The following is a 13,855-nucleotide window of genomic DNA, read 5'->3' as shown; positions in this document are numbered from 1 at the left end:
TGTTATTTTTGTTTTGTTGTTTAATTTGTTTTATTATCTGGTATTTGATATTGATTTAGTAACGATATTCTGTTATTGAATCAATTTACCTCCTAAAGTTTAGTTTTAACAATTAAGTATATCTTCACCTAATGTTCATCTTAATCAACTATGGATCCAGTAAAAGTTATTGCATCAATCGATCAGGGAACCCAATCAACCCGGTGTACCCTGTACGACTCATCCATGAATATCCTGGCATCAAGTAAATCCAAACATACTCAATACCACCCAAAATCAGGGTATTAAACAAATAGTTTTTATTGCATTCAGATGGTGTGAACATGATCCCAACGAAATAATGGATTCCGTCTACTACACAATGAACGAATCAGTAAAGCAGCTGAAAGAAAAGGTTCCGAATTTCGTTCTTGTGGGCTTGGGAGTAACAAACCAACGAGAAACAGTAGTGGTCTGGGATAAAGATACAGGAAAACCATTACATAACGCAATAGGTTTGCATTTATTAAAGACGTTTATTAATTATTTTGTTTAGTTTGGTTGGACATCAGAGCTAGCACAGAAGCTAACAATATGGTTGAATTATATGGTTCAGACCGCCATTTCTATCACATAAATGGATTATTGATAAGTACATACTTTTCAGGTAACTTTGTAAATTGGATTTAAATCTAAATTTAGCATTTAAACTGAAGTGGATGTCGAATAATTTGGACTGGTTTGATAAAAGAGTTAGAGAAGAATCCGTAAGAATTGGAACAATAGACACCTGGATCATATATGTGAGTGAAGTTTAAAATAATTTACATTAGAACCTAACTGGTGAATTCTTGACAGATATTACAAACGCATCAAGAACATTCTTAATGGATATTAACACTGAAAAATGGTCTACGGAAATGCTAAAGTATTTTATATTAGAAAATATATGAAATTGTAGAATATTTGGACTAACTGGTAATTTACTTCCAAAAATAAGACCAAATTGTTCTGATTTTGGAACTATTAATAATGATAAGGTGCCAGGATTTAAGGGAGTTAAAATACTAGGATCAGCGGGAGATCAGCAAGCATCCTGCATAGGTCAGGGATTATTTGAAAACCTGGCAACTAAATGCACGTTTGGAACAGGGGCATTTATCTTGACGAATACAGGTACTTAAAATGTTAAAATTTAATAATTAGGTTCGAAAAAAGTGATGTCAACCGGTGGTTTACTATGCACACCATGTTATAAATTGAGCCCAACAACCCCAACAGTGTTTGCACTAGAGGTTTGTTAACAATAATTATCAAAAATCAACCATAAATAGGGCTCCATCGCAATTGCCGGAGCTGGAATTACCTGGTTACAAGATATGGGACTATTATCAGACCCCTCAGAGATCTCAGTAAGCATTAATTAGATTTCAGAATTATACTAATAGGAAATATTGAAAAAGATCAAGTCCTCAGACGGCGTGGTTTTCGCACCAGCATTTAGCGGTTTGTTTGCACCGAGATGGAGAAATGATGCCAGAGGAAGCATAATGGGTATGACTCAGCACACGGAACGTGGTCACATTGTAAGAGCATACTGCGAAAGCATTGGACTACAACTTTACGAGATTATCCACTCTTTTCTTTCTGATACCGGCCTATTATCAATCCCTTACATTAATGTGGATGGAGGATTAAGTCAGAATTCAGAACTCGTTCAACTCATATCTGATTTAACAGATACAAGGCTAGAAAGACCAGAAAATGCCGAAATCACATCATTTGGAGCAGCACTGTTGGCAGGACTACAAGCTAAGTTGTGGGATGGGTTGACAGAAGTGAAGAAATTTACAAATGGAGCAAACAATACAGTTTGGACACCTTCAATGTCACCTGAACAAAGAACCACCATCATTAAGTACTGGAACCTGGGAATTGAAAGGTCGCTATCATGGCATTTATGAATTATATGTATTAGTAAACTCATTAATGACTAATATGTACAATTCGACAAGTATACTTTACATTAAAATTAAATCAGTGAACCTTGGGAGTGTTGGAATCTGATGCAGGATATGGGTTGGAGGGTTTAAGAGCCCTGTGACCCACGCTACCACTACCGCTACTCATGTGGTAATTATCCCTGGAGTCTCTGAAAAGTGCCCTGTTAGTGGGAGTGTTTCTCTCGAGGTCCAAATGCATGTTAGGGACCTTCCAATTCCTGAAAGATTCTTGAACTAAGTTATAGTTATTCTTGGTCCAAACATTGTTTGTTGAGCCAGTGCCTGGGAAAACGTAGTTGTTGCTAACAGGCTTATCTCTAGTAGAGGTAGGAGCTTTGTTGGACGACTTAAAGTTGTTGGGGTTCTGAAGGTTATTATTAGAGTTAAAGGAGTTCTCAGGCGATTTTGAGCCCTTGAAAAACTGAAATAACTTGTCGGTCCAGTTAAATAAGTTGTTGCTGGAATAATTACCATCAAACTTATACTTGTTATTCAAATTATTTTCAAAAAAGCTACCACTTAAATTATTGTTGTTCCAGTTATTCCAGCCTCCTGAGGGGTATCTAGAGCCAAATTCTGGACTCCACTTTGACCAGGACGAAGAATCGTTCCCCTTTGAAAATGAACCGAATTTACTCCAACTGAGGCCAGGATTTGAATTCTTAGAATTGTCAAAATTGCCATTGTTTGAAGGTTCGAAGGTACCAGGGTTATTATTTTGAGTTGTGGCATTGGCCGCTGTCGCTGGGTTGGTGTTGGGTGCAGGGTTGTTCCAAGTATTAGTGAAAATTGGACTTGACGTGTTGGGAGGGTTCCAAGAAGTATTATAAGCACCATTGTTAGTATTAGGAGAAAAGTTAAAGTTTGTAGGTTGAGTAAAGGTGAAGTTTGGAGTGTTAAAGTTATTGTTGTTGGTTTCAAGAGGGTTGGGAGTTTTGAGGGACTGTTTGTAAACTTGGAAGTTGGGATTGTTAAGAGCTTCGTCAAGTTTCTCCTGAGCCATCTTCTTCTCCTCTAAATTCATCTTATCCAAGTCTACCTTACTCATCCCAACAACCTTGTAGCTGACAGACTCGCCTAATACGGCTGAATTTCCAAAGTTTTCGTTCAAATTGTCTGTAACGTTGAAACTACCGTTAGGAAAGTGACCAGGGTTAGAATTTGGAGTGAATGTAGTTTCAGGATTAAATCCATTATTGGTATTAGTACCGGTAACGAAAGGACCACTGTTATCCACAGTAAATGATCCATCATTCTTTCCGTTAAAAGCACCTACAGGTTTGAAATTGAGATGATCATGGATAACGAAATAGGGTTTGTGAACTGGAACATCAACGTAGTTGGTAGGACCTTTGTATTCATAAACTGGCTTCACGGTTTTGCACACTGGTACAGCAACCGGAACGTCTCTGTACTTTGGAACAACATAAGGTTGATCTACATATTGGTGTTTTGGAACATTGTAAGGAACAGGTACATCGACGACCCTAGGAACCTCCCTTACATGTTCGATAGTTTCAACCTTTGGAACGTATTTTATCTTTTCAACAGGCACATCGCGATGCTAAATAATTTAATTAAGTTCTGAAAAAATTTATAAAATAAGTAAATAACTGATAAAATTTGGTTACCTCATAAACTGGCACAATCTTCTCCTTTTCAACAATTTTCCTAACTGGTTTAACAACATGTTTTACAACCTCTCTAGGAACTTCGACAACCTCGACCTTTTCAACGTGCTTAACAACTTCCTCAACCTAAATAATTTAATATTAGTTATAATTTAATTTTATGTAACAGTGTATAAAATGCTTGTAGCATACAAACCTCTTCATATTCTTCGTATTTGTCCACAATTTTTACCACAGGAACTTCAACGTATTTTGGAACTACTTTGACCTCAACTTTGGGAACATAGTTAGTCTTTTCCTTAACTTCTAACTTTGGAACGGTTTTAGTTATTTCATGGTATTCAGGAACCTCAACTATCTTATCAGAATAGTGGACTTGAGGAACCTCGACAACCTTGTCAAGATACTTGGTGTAGGGCTTCTTGACGTAACTCTCAACTTCTTGAATTTCCTTTTTTGGAACAAACGTGTCAATATGGTGGATAACTGGAACCTCCACGGTTCTATCAACGACCTCAACCGGTCTGTACCTTGGTACAGTGATCTGAAAAATTATTAATATTTAGAAAGAACATTTTGTATATAAATATCAGTAAACTTACAGTATCAAATCCCTCTGGAACGTAAGATACTCCCGAAGAAGTTCCTCCAACAGCCAATGAGTAGTTTCCATTCGTGTTGGAGGACTCCACTATAGCTGGTAACATCGAGTTTTGTACAACCGTATTACTCAATGGACTCAAAGAGCTTGATCGTTGAGGATAATCATTTGTGTTGACGAAGGCCTCAGAACGAACACTCGTAACCGTAGGCTGAACTCCAGGTGTACTGGTTTCAACAGTAAAATTGCTTGAAACAAATCCTTGATTTGCAAAAGGGTTTGTTTGTTCCACCGTTGGTAAGTTCTCGGTATTCATTTGTGTATGGTTAACACTGTCAGGATCACTTTGACTGTAATTTAATGAGTTTTCGTCTAAAAAGCGCTCAGGATTCTCCTTTAAAGTTGGATTCCCCTGGTATAAAACTGCCTGGTAACCTGCAAAATAACCACCAGTTGCTTTCGTATATTGAGATAATGACACTGACCCCCCTTCAGTAGAAAGGTGTAATAATTCAGACTTTACTACTGTTTCGTAGCAGTTCTCTTCTTGGTCAGAATCTAAACTATTAGTGTTATATCCGCTTCCTTCCCCAAAACCTTGAATAGATGCTGCTGCAGTTGGACACTCATAAAATGACAAGTTAGGCCCTTTACCAGAGTCTAGCTTCTTTTTATCTGATTCGTAATCAGATTTATCATCATCATTTTCTTTAAAGTCCTTTGGGTCAACATCTACCATTATTTAAACAAAAGAAAAGATCTAACAGGAAATTATCAAGTTCATAAATTCAAAATTGAACTTTATTATATCAATGGATTCATATCATAGAGGATCGGTTCAAGTTAAGGCCAGAATTGATACCAACTGAGCAAATTGAGAGTTATACCAAAATACTGTTATTATTTTTAAAATATAACACAGTTTGTTTATGTATAACTAAATTATCAAAAATGTGTAAGTCAAACGACCTAAATGAGCAGGAATTTAAGCCGAAATGACTTTAAAAATACAAAATTTATTATGTAGAATGTCCCTAAAAATAAAATGAAGGTAAAAAAGCTTAAATCGCAAATATTAAATGGAATAAGGGTGTAATACAGCGGAAACGAGGATAGGCAATGGGTGCACCTGAGATAATTTACATGGAATTCAGTTTGGAAATTTATAAAATGATAACGAAAATAAGTGTTAATTTATTATCATGGTTTCAAGGGGAGGATTTAAATGCATAATGGATCCATGAGTCAAAACTCAGAGCATTTAAAATTGTATAGATATTATGAATGAGGTTTCGCCATTAATATTTTTAAAACCATATTTGTCACTTCTCCATTAATTTAAATTATTAATGTGTAAATGATTAACTGGTCAAATAGTACATGATATTGTAAAAAATCACAACACCACACTATGTATTAAGCTGGTCCATTAATAAAAATAGGAGATTCTAGTAACTCTTAAAAAATAAATAAAACAACATAGATGTTGTTGATACAACACATTCCATTTATTAAAGAGTTTATATAAAATAAAATAGTTAGTATATATGTTATTATAAATCAAGTAAATCCTCAGAATTACATACACATTCATGATAAGATTTGCTATTATTCAAACTTTATATATTTTTTGAAAGAATCTAATCAGTTACCCCAATTTTCATGTATTATATATCACATGACCGTCTACTTAATGATTCCAAAATTACACACATTGAAACCATCCCACAAAGCCATTGTTGTCATTAAAAAACTAGATAAATATTAATAACCAGAGGAAGATTATGGAATTATTTACACGTCTTGGCTTAGTGTGCGTTAATTATGATTTCCCCACAGATAACGTTGTTATATCATAGAAGTTCCATACATCTGTCCATTTTCTATTTTATTATTTATTTTACAATTAGTATAACTACAAAGAATTCAGAAGAACTTAGGAATCTTATGTCTTTATACACTTTATTCACCATCTTCATTGTCCGTCTGTGTTTATTCTAATTATTCAATACAATTGTGATTCCTTTTTATTTTTACTCTCACTTACACTTTTAAATCATTTGATAAGGATTCTGTTTTTTATTTCCCTCACACTTATCATTAAAGGGTTTAAATTTTATAGTTCACAACATCATTCATTTTAATCCAAAAATCCCATTTTCACAATGATGAATCTTCACACCCTCTTTCTTTATTATATTTTTGCATTATTCTCAATAGAATCTGTCTTCGCTAATCAACATCTGGATGTTTCAGCTAATAACCACCTTAATCGCCACTCCATGATTAGGAATCACACCCAATCTACACCACTATACAGAACATTCAATGACGTTTCAAAGAGGAAACACAATGTTAACTCTAAGGTTAATTTACACCCAGCTGTAGCAGATTCTCCAACCGCTGAGAGCCCAAAAGCCGTGGACAATTTTACAATATTCTACCCTCAGGAATCTAGGAAACAGGAAAACAACGATGTTGAGGAGCAAAGGATACCCTTGATTCTTGGAGGTATAGGAAATGGCCTCTATTCAGAGTCGAATCCTTCATTAGAACTCTTTCCAGGTTCCTTATCTGACCTCGTTGGACAGGCAACTAACTATATATCTGAGGTTTGTTCTTGATACTTATTAATTTATCTAATACACATCTAATTTATATATGTATAGGTGTTTTCTGGCATGAACAAGTCTCTACATCGTTTTTTCGACCAGGTTGATGAGAATCTAAAGAAAAGTAATGGTTCTCACCTAATGGAGATAGGAGATATATTGTTTTAAACTCTTTCAAATTAAAGATTTTTTGTCAATAATTTTGTATAATACTTCTTGCATGTTATTTATATTTTTACACATTCTTCCCATGTTGGGTATATTTAAACACGTCACTTAATATTATTATGTGATTTAATAAAATGTTAAATTTATTACCCTTGAGGAATCCAGCTAATTCCCTTCTTTACGGTAAAACTGGTCTACAGAGGATCAGAGTTGGTAAGTTTTCCTTATTTCTCTTATCACTATTTCACTATTATAATACTATGACTTTAATATCTTATTATATTCTCATATTTTTATAGGGAAGCATTCTAAGGTCATTGAGGTGGATACATCCTCTATTGATGAGATTTATAGTCATTCCAGAGATGACGTTACTCTCCACAACAACTTTGTCCCCCTAAAACACAAAAATTTTATGGAATACAAGTTAGTAGTTTTATTTTAATTGTTTTTAGACTTGTTGCGTACCACTTGATAGAAGCCTTTGAAAAACCCGAGAGAAGCTTTAAAACCACTCTAGGTGGAATCGCATTTTTCGATAAACTAAAGAATCTATACTCGAAAAAGATGTTACAAACTGAAGTGGACGCGCTTCTAAACACCAAGGAGTCCTCTACCTCCTTTCCAATTCAGGGAAAGAATATTTAATCTTTTAACATTTACAACACACACACTACCTGTATTAAAACCTTATTAACAATAAATATATGAAGTATATATTTAATTTAGTAGAAATTCATCTTAGTGAATTAAAAGAGTGCGATTCTGATAAAAATTGGCTGATATTATCATGGTCTAGGTCAGAGAGGTCCCTGTGATTCCTTGTGAAAAAGGACTCCAAATGAGTGGTAAACTTAGAAATAGTGCTGAGACAGTCACTCAAAAATTCATTCTCTATAAAATCTAACTTATAGAATTTAGATAATATTCTACAGAAGTAGCACAGTTCCCTTAAATCAGTCCTCAAAAGACTTGGTCTTTCTGACAATATTGTACAAAAGTGAAAACTACATTTAGTTAAAATCAAACAAACTGAACTAAAAACTTTAGTTGCGTTAAGTTGTCCAGAACCTCTAAATTTTTCGGTATTTTCAGTGTCGATTTCACTGAAACCCTCTTGTTTAAAATCAGACTCGTGGTCATGAATCTTCTCATAAAAGTTAACATTCTTAAGTTCCTTAATTAGAACCTCCAAAATTACATTAAAATCATACAATCCAGTTTTACTGACAGGGATTAATCCCTTCAAGAGGACTTCACTGACTAAATTTAAAGTCTCATAATCCTTCAGGTCCTTTATGGCAATTGCGATTGAGGAAAGTGATTCTGGACTCTTAAGATTCTCAGGCCACTTTAAAATTTGTGTTTTCAAACCATAACTTGAGATTTTAAAAAAGCTCTCATAGTCCTCTAAATCAATTCCACCATGTTCATTAATCTTGGAAATGGCATTAATCACAGTTGAAAGTGACCTGATTGGAAACAGTTTATCTGAACAAACAATATCATTAACTCTGGAAGCGATTTTACTGAAATCAACTGTTTTAGGGTCTAAATTATACACTTTCGAATAATACGATAGCGAATCTAGTAGTGTACCAAGGTCTCTAAATTCTAAATATTCAAGATTATTGGTTAAAAGTTCAGATAAAACTGGAACGATTTGTTCATTTCTATATCCTAAATTCTTGAATTGTCCAATTAATCTACAAATTGTATCCATTTCAGTGTTGTTTTTAAGTCTGATTCCAGAACAATCCCTGATTAAGTTTGTAAATTTAGAGTATAACAAAAACCTAAATGATAGTTCAAGGACAAAATACTTTAATGATTTTCCAAACTCGTTCAAATTGTAAAATGTATCTTGAAAAGAACCTGAGTTTATAGACTCCAAGGCCGTACAAACATCCATCAAATTTACAGGTATATAGTATTTAGACTGCTTAACTAGCAACTCTCTTGAAGCAAGTTCATTATCTGAAGAGTTTATTACATCAACAAACATCTTCAAATAATCATATTCAGACAAATCAGTTAAGGCTTTAAACTTTATCAATCCCGAAAAGCGACTCAATAAATGGTCAATTTCATCTGAAAATTCGAAATTTGGCATTAATTCGATAGAAGAATAGATAAAATATGACATTCTCAAAAGTAATTCGGGGAAGAATGTTGAAATTTTAGGGTTCTTGCAACTGGAATAAACAATTAGTAGATGTGAAATCCCCTTTGGATCAATTTTAGGTAAATTTCCCCTAATTTCAGGAATAAAATTTTCATAAACCTCATTACAGAGTCCTTTACATGTTTTACAACTAAAATAATCATTTTTTCCTGAGATTTGATTTACACATTTCTGAACTTGGTCATTTTTTAGTTTAGAAGTCAAGGAAGATAGATGATAAAGTATTACTGGGATATGCTGAGGGTGTTCTTTCATCAAAAAAGCTATCGAGGGGACTAGGTCTGTGATTCTTGAAACTATCTTTGCATTTTCTTGATTCCAAATTGTGGAATCCTTTCTTCTAGAAATACCCTTGATCATTTTCACTAGTTTATTGAATGTAACCCCTCTTGATCCATTCAAATATCCCATGAAACATGAAATTAAAATAAAAACGAAAGAAAACAGCCTACTTTAAGCCACCAAAATCCCCATGGTAAAACATGTAAATTAGAGTTAAATTTTAATCTGATGATTATCATATATTTTAAATACCAAGTAGATTATGAGAGAGATTTTCCAGTTCTAAGTCTCATCCTGGCTAATTCACGCTTATTCAACTTGACTACTCTTTTCTCTGTTGATGTGTGCCTTGGGACGTGATCTTCATCTTCAACAGCAATGAGTTCGACATGGCAAGGATGGGAAAGGAACGGAATTATCCTACCATGGGCTCTGTACGATCTTCTTCTTCCCACAGGCGCTCTGTTTACTTGTACATGTTCGAGTCTCAATTTACTTTGTTCAAGTCCCTTGACCTACAGATTTTTATTACACTCATGATTATTTATTTTTTTAAAAAATTTATTTAAATTGGTATCAGACGCCAACAAGTAATCAAATGGACAGTGATGCTTGAAATGAGATATGCTTAGTGTAGAACACACTAGAGGCGCATCAGATTTCAAACGTCAAAGTTTAAGAATTGCCAAAAATAGTGACAAATCAATCATACTCGTCATCGTGTCATCATATACGGTTGATATCAGTTAAGTTTATAAGAATGTTGAAAAAATAAATAATTACAATTCAAACAACATACCTCAGCGTTAGATTCCAAATTTTTGAGTAAATCAAGTAGGAATTTGCACGATTTCTCTGGCCATCTACCTTGAGTATGCTTGAATGCCTTGGCCTGGGCACACCTTCCAACGCCCCCTCTGAACTTTCTGAAAGGAACACATCTTTTGCGTTCAATAACGTCATTTAAATAACGTTTCGCGTCCTTCACCAGCATTCCTTTTATTGCTGTCGCTGTTTCGTAGGTGTTCTTGAAGTGGACACGCAAATATGCTCCATAGGCCTTGGCGCTTCTAGTTAGATTGCTTGGCTCTCTTGAGTACTTGACCATGTTTATAAAATACTACATAAAATTGTTAGTCTGGTTATAAATTATAATTTTTGTAACTGGGATTTAGGTATAAATTTAATTGTTTATCATAATATCGGGAACTATGACGAACCTATATACAGCTATTTCAAAAAGCGATATAATTGTCTAAAACGAGATAAAATTTTTCTGGAACTAAGATTCCTAGTAATTAAAAAAATAATATTGTGGGTTTAATTATATTTTAAAGAGTCTTTGATTGTATGCCCCATTCAACGCCAATAATTATCATATTAGGATTTTTTATTCAAAAACATTACACAGTTTAAAAATTTTATTTCCAAAACATATTTAGCTTATATTGTTATTGTTTTTTATTCTTTATCTGTTTTATCTATTTTTTAATTCAATTTTTTTCATTATTTAAGCAATATTATACTTTATTTTCAATAAATTCATTAGATTATTATATAGGATACTTATTCTAAACACTTTTTATGTTTATTTTTTATATTTTCCCCCTTAATTTTTTTAATGTGGAATCGTTTCACCATATATGTTATTTTCTTCACCAAATTTATTTTTGATTTTTCAGCGTTCTTGTTTTCATCAATAAAAGTTTTATTTATTTTATTTATTAATTTCACTATTTTATTGTGAGTTTAATTTCATTCTTACAACAATGTAAGTCTTTATACTCTTATTTGTTTTTATTTTTTCTTTTTATTTGAATTTTTAATCAATATTTTTCACCTATGTTTTTAAAATCTACTGAAAAATTAAATTTATTTTAACTTTAACCATTTTATGGGATAATTTTTTTATAATTTAAAAGATCTTATCGCATATACTTTTAATATTCACTTTTTAATGGGAGAAATCAATAATATTTCTCCTTCCTTTATAGACGCCTCACCTGTTCAGGCGAATGTCGCTAAAAATTTGGCGAATTTGGCTAATAACACACCGACACCCTCTGTCTTGTCAAACGAGGTCTGTACATTAATTCCAGGGCTCTTTGGAATAGGAATCCAGTTTGTTTTGTGTGCAATTTCAGTTTTAATTTTACTATTGAAGTACTATTTTGAGTTTCCGAGGAGACCGAAGAAGGTGTTTTTTATGGATTTTGTACAACTGATGTGCGGATCAAGCACAGTTCACCTCCTGAACATAATTTCATCAATCTTAATAAATAAGATAAGGCTGGGCGGAGACGGTTCATTTGTTCAGGACGAATGCAATATGTACTTTATGACAACAGTCTTTGACGCAACAATTGGCGTTTACATAGAGTATAGAATAGTTAGGTATTTGGCCATAAAGAAGGCCGCAAGTAATTATTTAAAGAATAATCGTAAGTCTAAGTTCACTCCCACATCGCAAGAGTTGGCTGATGCAAAGAAGTTTGCAATAAACTCCTTAAACTCAACCCACTCTGGTTTCCTCACTGGAACCTCTAGTATATCGACAACAGCAAGCATTAATCCAATGTTTGAGTTTGGCAAACATAACCACAACGAGCTAGGTGAACATAACGTAGAAGTGGATTCGAGGGAAATATTTATCCAAAATAAGCCAAACGTGGGTAAGGACCTTGAGGCTCTTGACTCTAGACGAACTTCCATCAATGACCAGTTCTTACATGATTTAGATGATAACAATGGTAATGAGGGTAATGAAGATGACCTTCTCATTGACGATAGCCTCCCAAATCCTAGTTTTTACTCTAATTATTTTTTGTACAATATTAATTCACTATACGCCAAGTTTAACAAGTGGTCCAATAAAAGGAACAATAAAGAGTTTTTACTAAACCTTTACACCTGGTTAATCATTGTTTCTGGTTTAAAGTGCGTTTCAATCATTTTGTTTACCATCTTTTCATACCAGATTAATTTAATCACTTCTTACATTTTACACCCCTTCAATGAATCTCACCGTCTTAAGCTTATTTTTGTCATGATTGTTTCTCCCTTGTTCTTAAACGTCTTTCAGTATTATGTTACTGACTCGATTATTAAGATTAAAATACCCTTGAGTTAATGTCATACACATTTACATATACTGTTAGTTTGTATATTGCTACTGTATATTGATTAGTGTATACTGCATAATGTAGAGTAAAGGAATGTGGTACATATATTATAGTCATGCATGGTTGTAATATGAAATTAATCACTAGATTACAATTATTTTCTACCTCTCTGGAGCTTAACTTGGAGTAAGCGCTGAGTTACAAACTTATCGTCCTCCTCCTTGACAACCAACTTGCTGTTGGCATACTTGGATAACAAGTATGAGCTGTGGCGGAAGAAGGAGTAGTTGTTTGGAACATAATCATTGCTGCATTTGTTGTCGTTTGAGTCCTCGTCTGAATAGTCTTCGTCGAAATATTTGGGAATGGGTTTCAGAACAGCTGAACCATCAGCCGTAGGATCCTCATGTACTACATTAGTGTTAGATAAGATTTTATCAAGTGAAGTTGAACTCTCAGACTTAACTTGGAGAAGAACCGAATTTTTCCCCAAGTAGCGCAAAAGAATTTGGAGATACAACTTCCTCTGCTTCTCATCCAAGGGCATCTTTGCTGTGATTGTGAACACAATCCCTCCTCCAATGGAGGGGTTCAGAAGGTCAGATCCGCACTTCACGTTGGGGTTAAAACTTAAAGAAGCTGAGTATACAAAGAATTCGTTACGATTTAGATTCTTTAGTCTGTTAATCAAGTTGTTGTGCTTCGATGATGAATCTTGTGTTCCATTTGTGTTTTCTGACGACTCTGGATTTGCCTTCGATTGAGAATTCGATTGGAATAAATCTGTAAACTTTTGGGTTAAACTGCGTTTTTTTTCATTTGAGTTTGACGCCTCAGTCCAGTAGCATATCTGCCTCAGTTGGTTATTGAAATTTAACACCTTGTTCATAAGGAGCTCTTTTATCAATGTTAAGTCCATGTTTCTGATATCTTCTCCCAGAAGATCATTCGATAGGTTCATTAAACCGATCATTGCGGTATACTGGTCGCATTCTAGTTTTTTTCCCACCATCCTGGCTTATTCCTGTTCAAACCAAAGAAAAAAATTAATAATACAGGAAAATGTTAGTTTTTGAATAATGTTTACTAATTTACAACAAGAAGCAAGAATTTAGATTAAACTAGTGAGTGCTTGTGAAAATTAAGGATTAAAACACGACAAATTTGTTACACCTCAAAGAGAAAAATGCTAAAAAGTACAAAATTGTGAGAAATTTAAAGAAGGAAGTCTTGTTTTTAATAGATCGCTATTAGGTAATGGTGTAATTGTTA

The 13,855-nt window shown here is 33.8% G+C and overlaps 8 protein-coding genes across 8 annotated transcripts; 4 read left to right on the top strand and 4 right to left on the bottom strand.

The window, feature by feature from the left end:
- The first annotated feature begins 131 nt into the window (after positions 1 to 131).
- Positions 132 to 1,974, top strand: glpK (FGGY family of carbohydrate kinases domain protein). Its single transcript, XM_061305452.1, has 9 exons — positions 132 to 281; positions 313 to 494; positions 536 to 646; positions 682 to 782; positions 813 to 907; positions 941 to 1,155; positions 1,186 to 1,274; positions 1,314 to 1,391; positions 1,428 to 1,974. Exons 1-9 carry the CDS (start codon positions 151 to 153, stop codon positions 1,941 to 1,943), a joined length of 1,518 nt encoding a protein of 505 aa, XP_061161418.1. The 5' UTR covers positions 132 to 150; the 3' UTR covers positions 1,944 to 1,974.
- A 13-nt stretch (positions 1,975 to 1,987) lies between these two features.
- TpMuguga_02g00724 (Inner membrane complex family protein) lies at positions 1,988 to 5,281 on the bottom strand. Its single transcript, XM_061305451.1, has 4 exons — positions 4,216 to 5,281; positions 3,810 to 4,157; positions 3,614 to 3,739; positions 1,988 to 3,546 (listed from the first exon to the last, which is right to left on the bottom strand). The coding sequence occupies exons 1-4, from the start codon at positions 4,951 to 4,953 to the stop codon at positions 2,017 to 2,019; spliced, it is 2,742 nt and encodes a 913-aa protein (XP_061161417.1). The 5' UTR covers positions 4,954 to 5,281; the 3' UTR covers positions 1,988 to 2,016.
- Positions 5,282 to 6,080: 799 nt separating this feature from the next.
- On the top strand, positions 6,081 to 7,040 carry TpMuguga_02g00723 (uncharacterized protein). The gene is made up of 2 exons (XM_760197.2): positions 6,081 to 6,826; positions 6,884 to 7,040. The coding sequence occupies exons 1-2, from the start codon at positions 6,380 to 6,382 to the stop codon at positions 6,992 to 6,994; spliced, it is 558 nt and encodes a 185-aa protein (XP_765290.1). The 5' UTR covers positions 6,081 to 6,379; the 3' UTR covers positions 6,995 to 7,040.
- On the top strand, positions 7,018 to 7,707 carry TpMuguga_02g00722 (uncharacterized protein). The gene is made up of 3 exons (XM_760196.2): positions 7,018 to 7,207; positions 7,294 to 7,420; positions 7,450 to 7,707. The coding sequence occupies exons 1-3, from the start codon at positions 7,129 to 7,131 to the stop codon at positions 7,640 to 7,642; spliced, it is 399 nt and encodes a 132-aa protein (XP_765289.1). The 5' UTR covers positions 7,018 to 7,128; the 3' UTR covers positions 7,643 to 7,707.
- A 16-nt stretch (positions 7,708 to 7,723) lies between these two features.
- Positions 7,724 to 9,687, bottom strand: TpMuguga_02g00721 (uncharacterized protein). The gene has a single exon (XM_760195.2). The coding sequence runs from the start codon at positions 9,588 to 9,590 to the stop codon at positions 7,731 to 7,733; it is 1,860 nt and encodes a 619-aa protein (XP_765288.1). The 5' UTR covers positions 9,591 to 9,687; the 3' UTR covers positions 7,724 to 7,730.
- Positions 9,688 to 9,703: 16 nt separating this feature from the next.
- RPL17 (ribosomal protein L22) lies at positions 9,704 to 10,836 on the bottom strand. Its single transcript, XM_760194.2, has 3 exons — positions 10,682 to 10,836; positions 10,261 to 10,581; positions 9,704 to 9,976 (listed from the first exon to the last, which is right to left on the bottom strand). The coding sequence occupies exons 2-3, from the start codon at positions 10,567 to 10,569 to the stop codon at positions 9,722 to 9,724; spliced, it is 564 nt and encodes a 187-aa protein (XP_765287.1). The 5' UTR covers positions 10,570 to 10,581; positions 10,682 to 10,836; the 3' UTR covers positions 9,704 to 9,721.
- Positions 10,837 to 11,129: 293 nt separating this feature from the next.
- Positions 11,130 to 12,606, top strand: TpMuguga_02g00719 (vacuolar membrane family protein). The gene has a single exon (XM_760193.2). It carries the CDS (start codon positions 11,419 to 11,421, stop codon positions 12,589 to 12,591), a length of 1,173 nt encoding a protein of 390 aa, XP_765286.2. The 5' UTR covers positions 11,130 to 11,418; the 3' UTR covers positions 12,592 to 12,606.
- Positions 12,607 to 12,703: 97 nt separating this feature from the next.
- TpMuguga_02g00718 (uncharacterized protein) lies at positions 12,704 to 13,837 on the bottom strand. The gene has a single exon (XM_760192.2). The coding sequence runs from the start codon at positions 13,593 to 13,595 to the stop codon at positions 12,738 to 12,740; it is 858 nt and encodes a 285-aa protein (XP_765285.1). The 5' UTR covers positions 13,596 to 13,837; the 3' UTR covers positions 12,704 to 12,737.
- Between the last annotated feature and the right edge of the window lie 18 nt (positions 13,838 to 13,855).

The sequence above is a fragment of the Theileria parva genome, chromosome 2 (assembly GCF_000165365.1).
Source record: "Theileria parva strain Muguga chromosome 2, complete sequence, whole genome shotgun sequence".
Classification (NCBI taxonomy): domain Eukaryota; phylum Apicomplexa; class Aconoidasida; order Piroplasmida; family Theileriidae; genus Theileria; species Theileria parva.
This window is presented reverse-complemented; position numbering and strand designations above follow the sequence as displayed.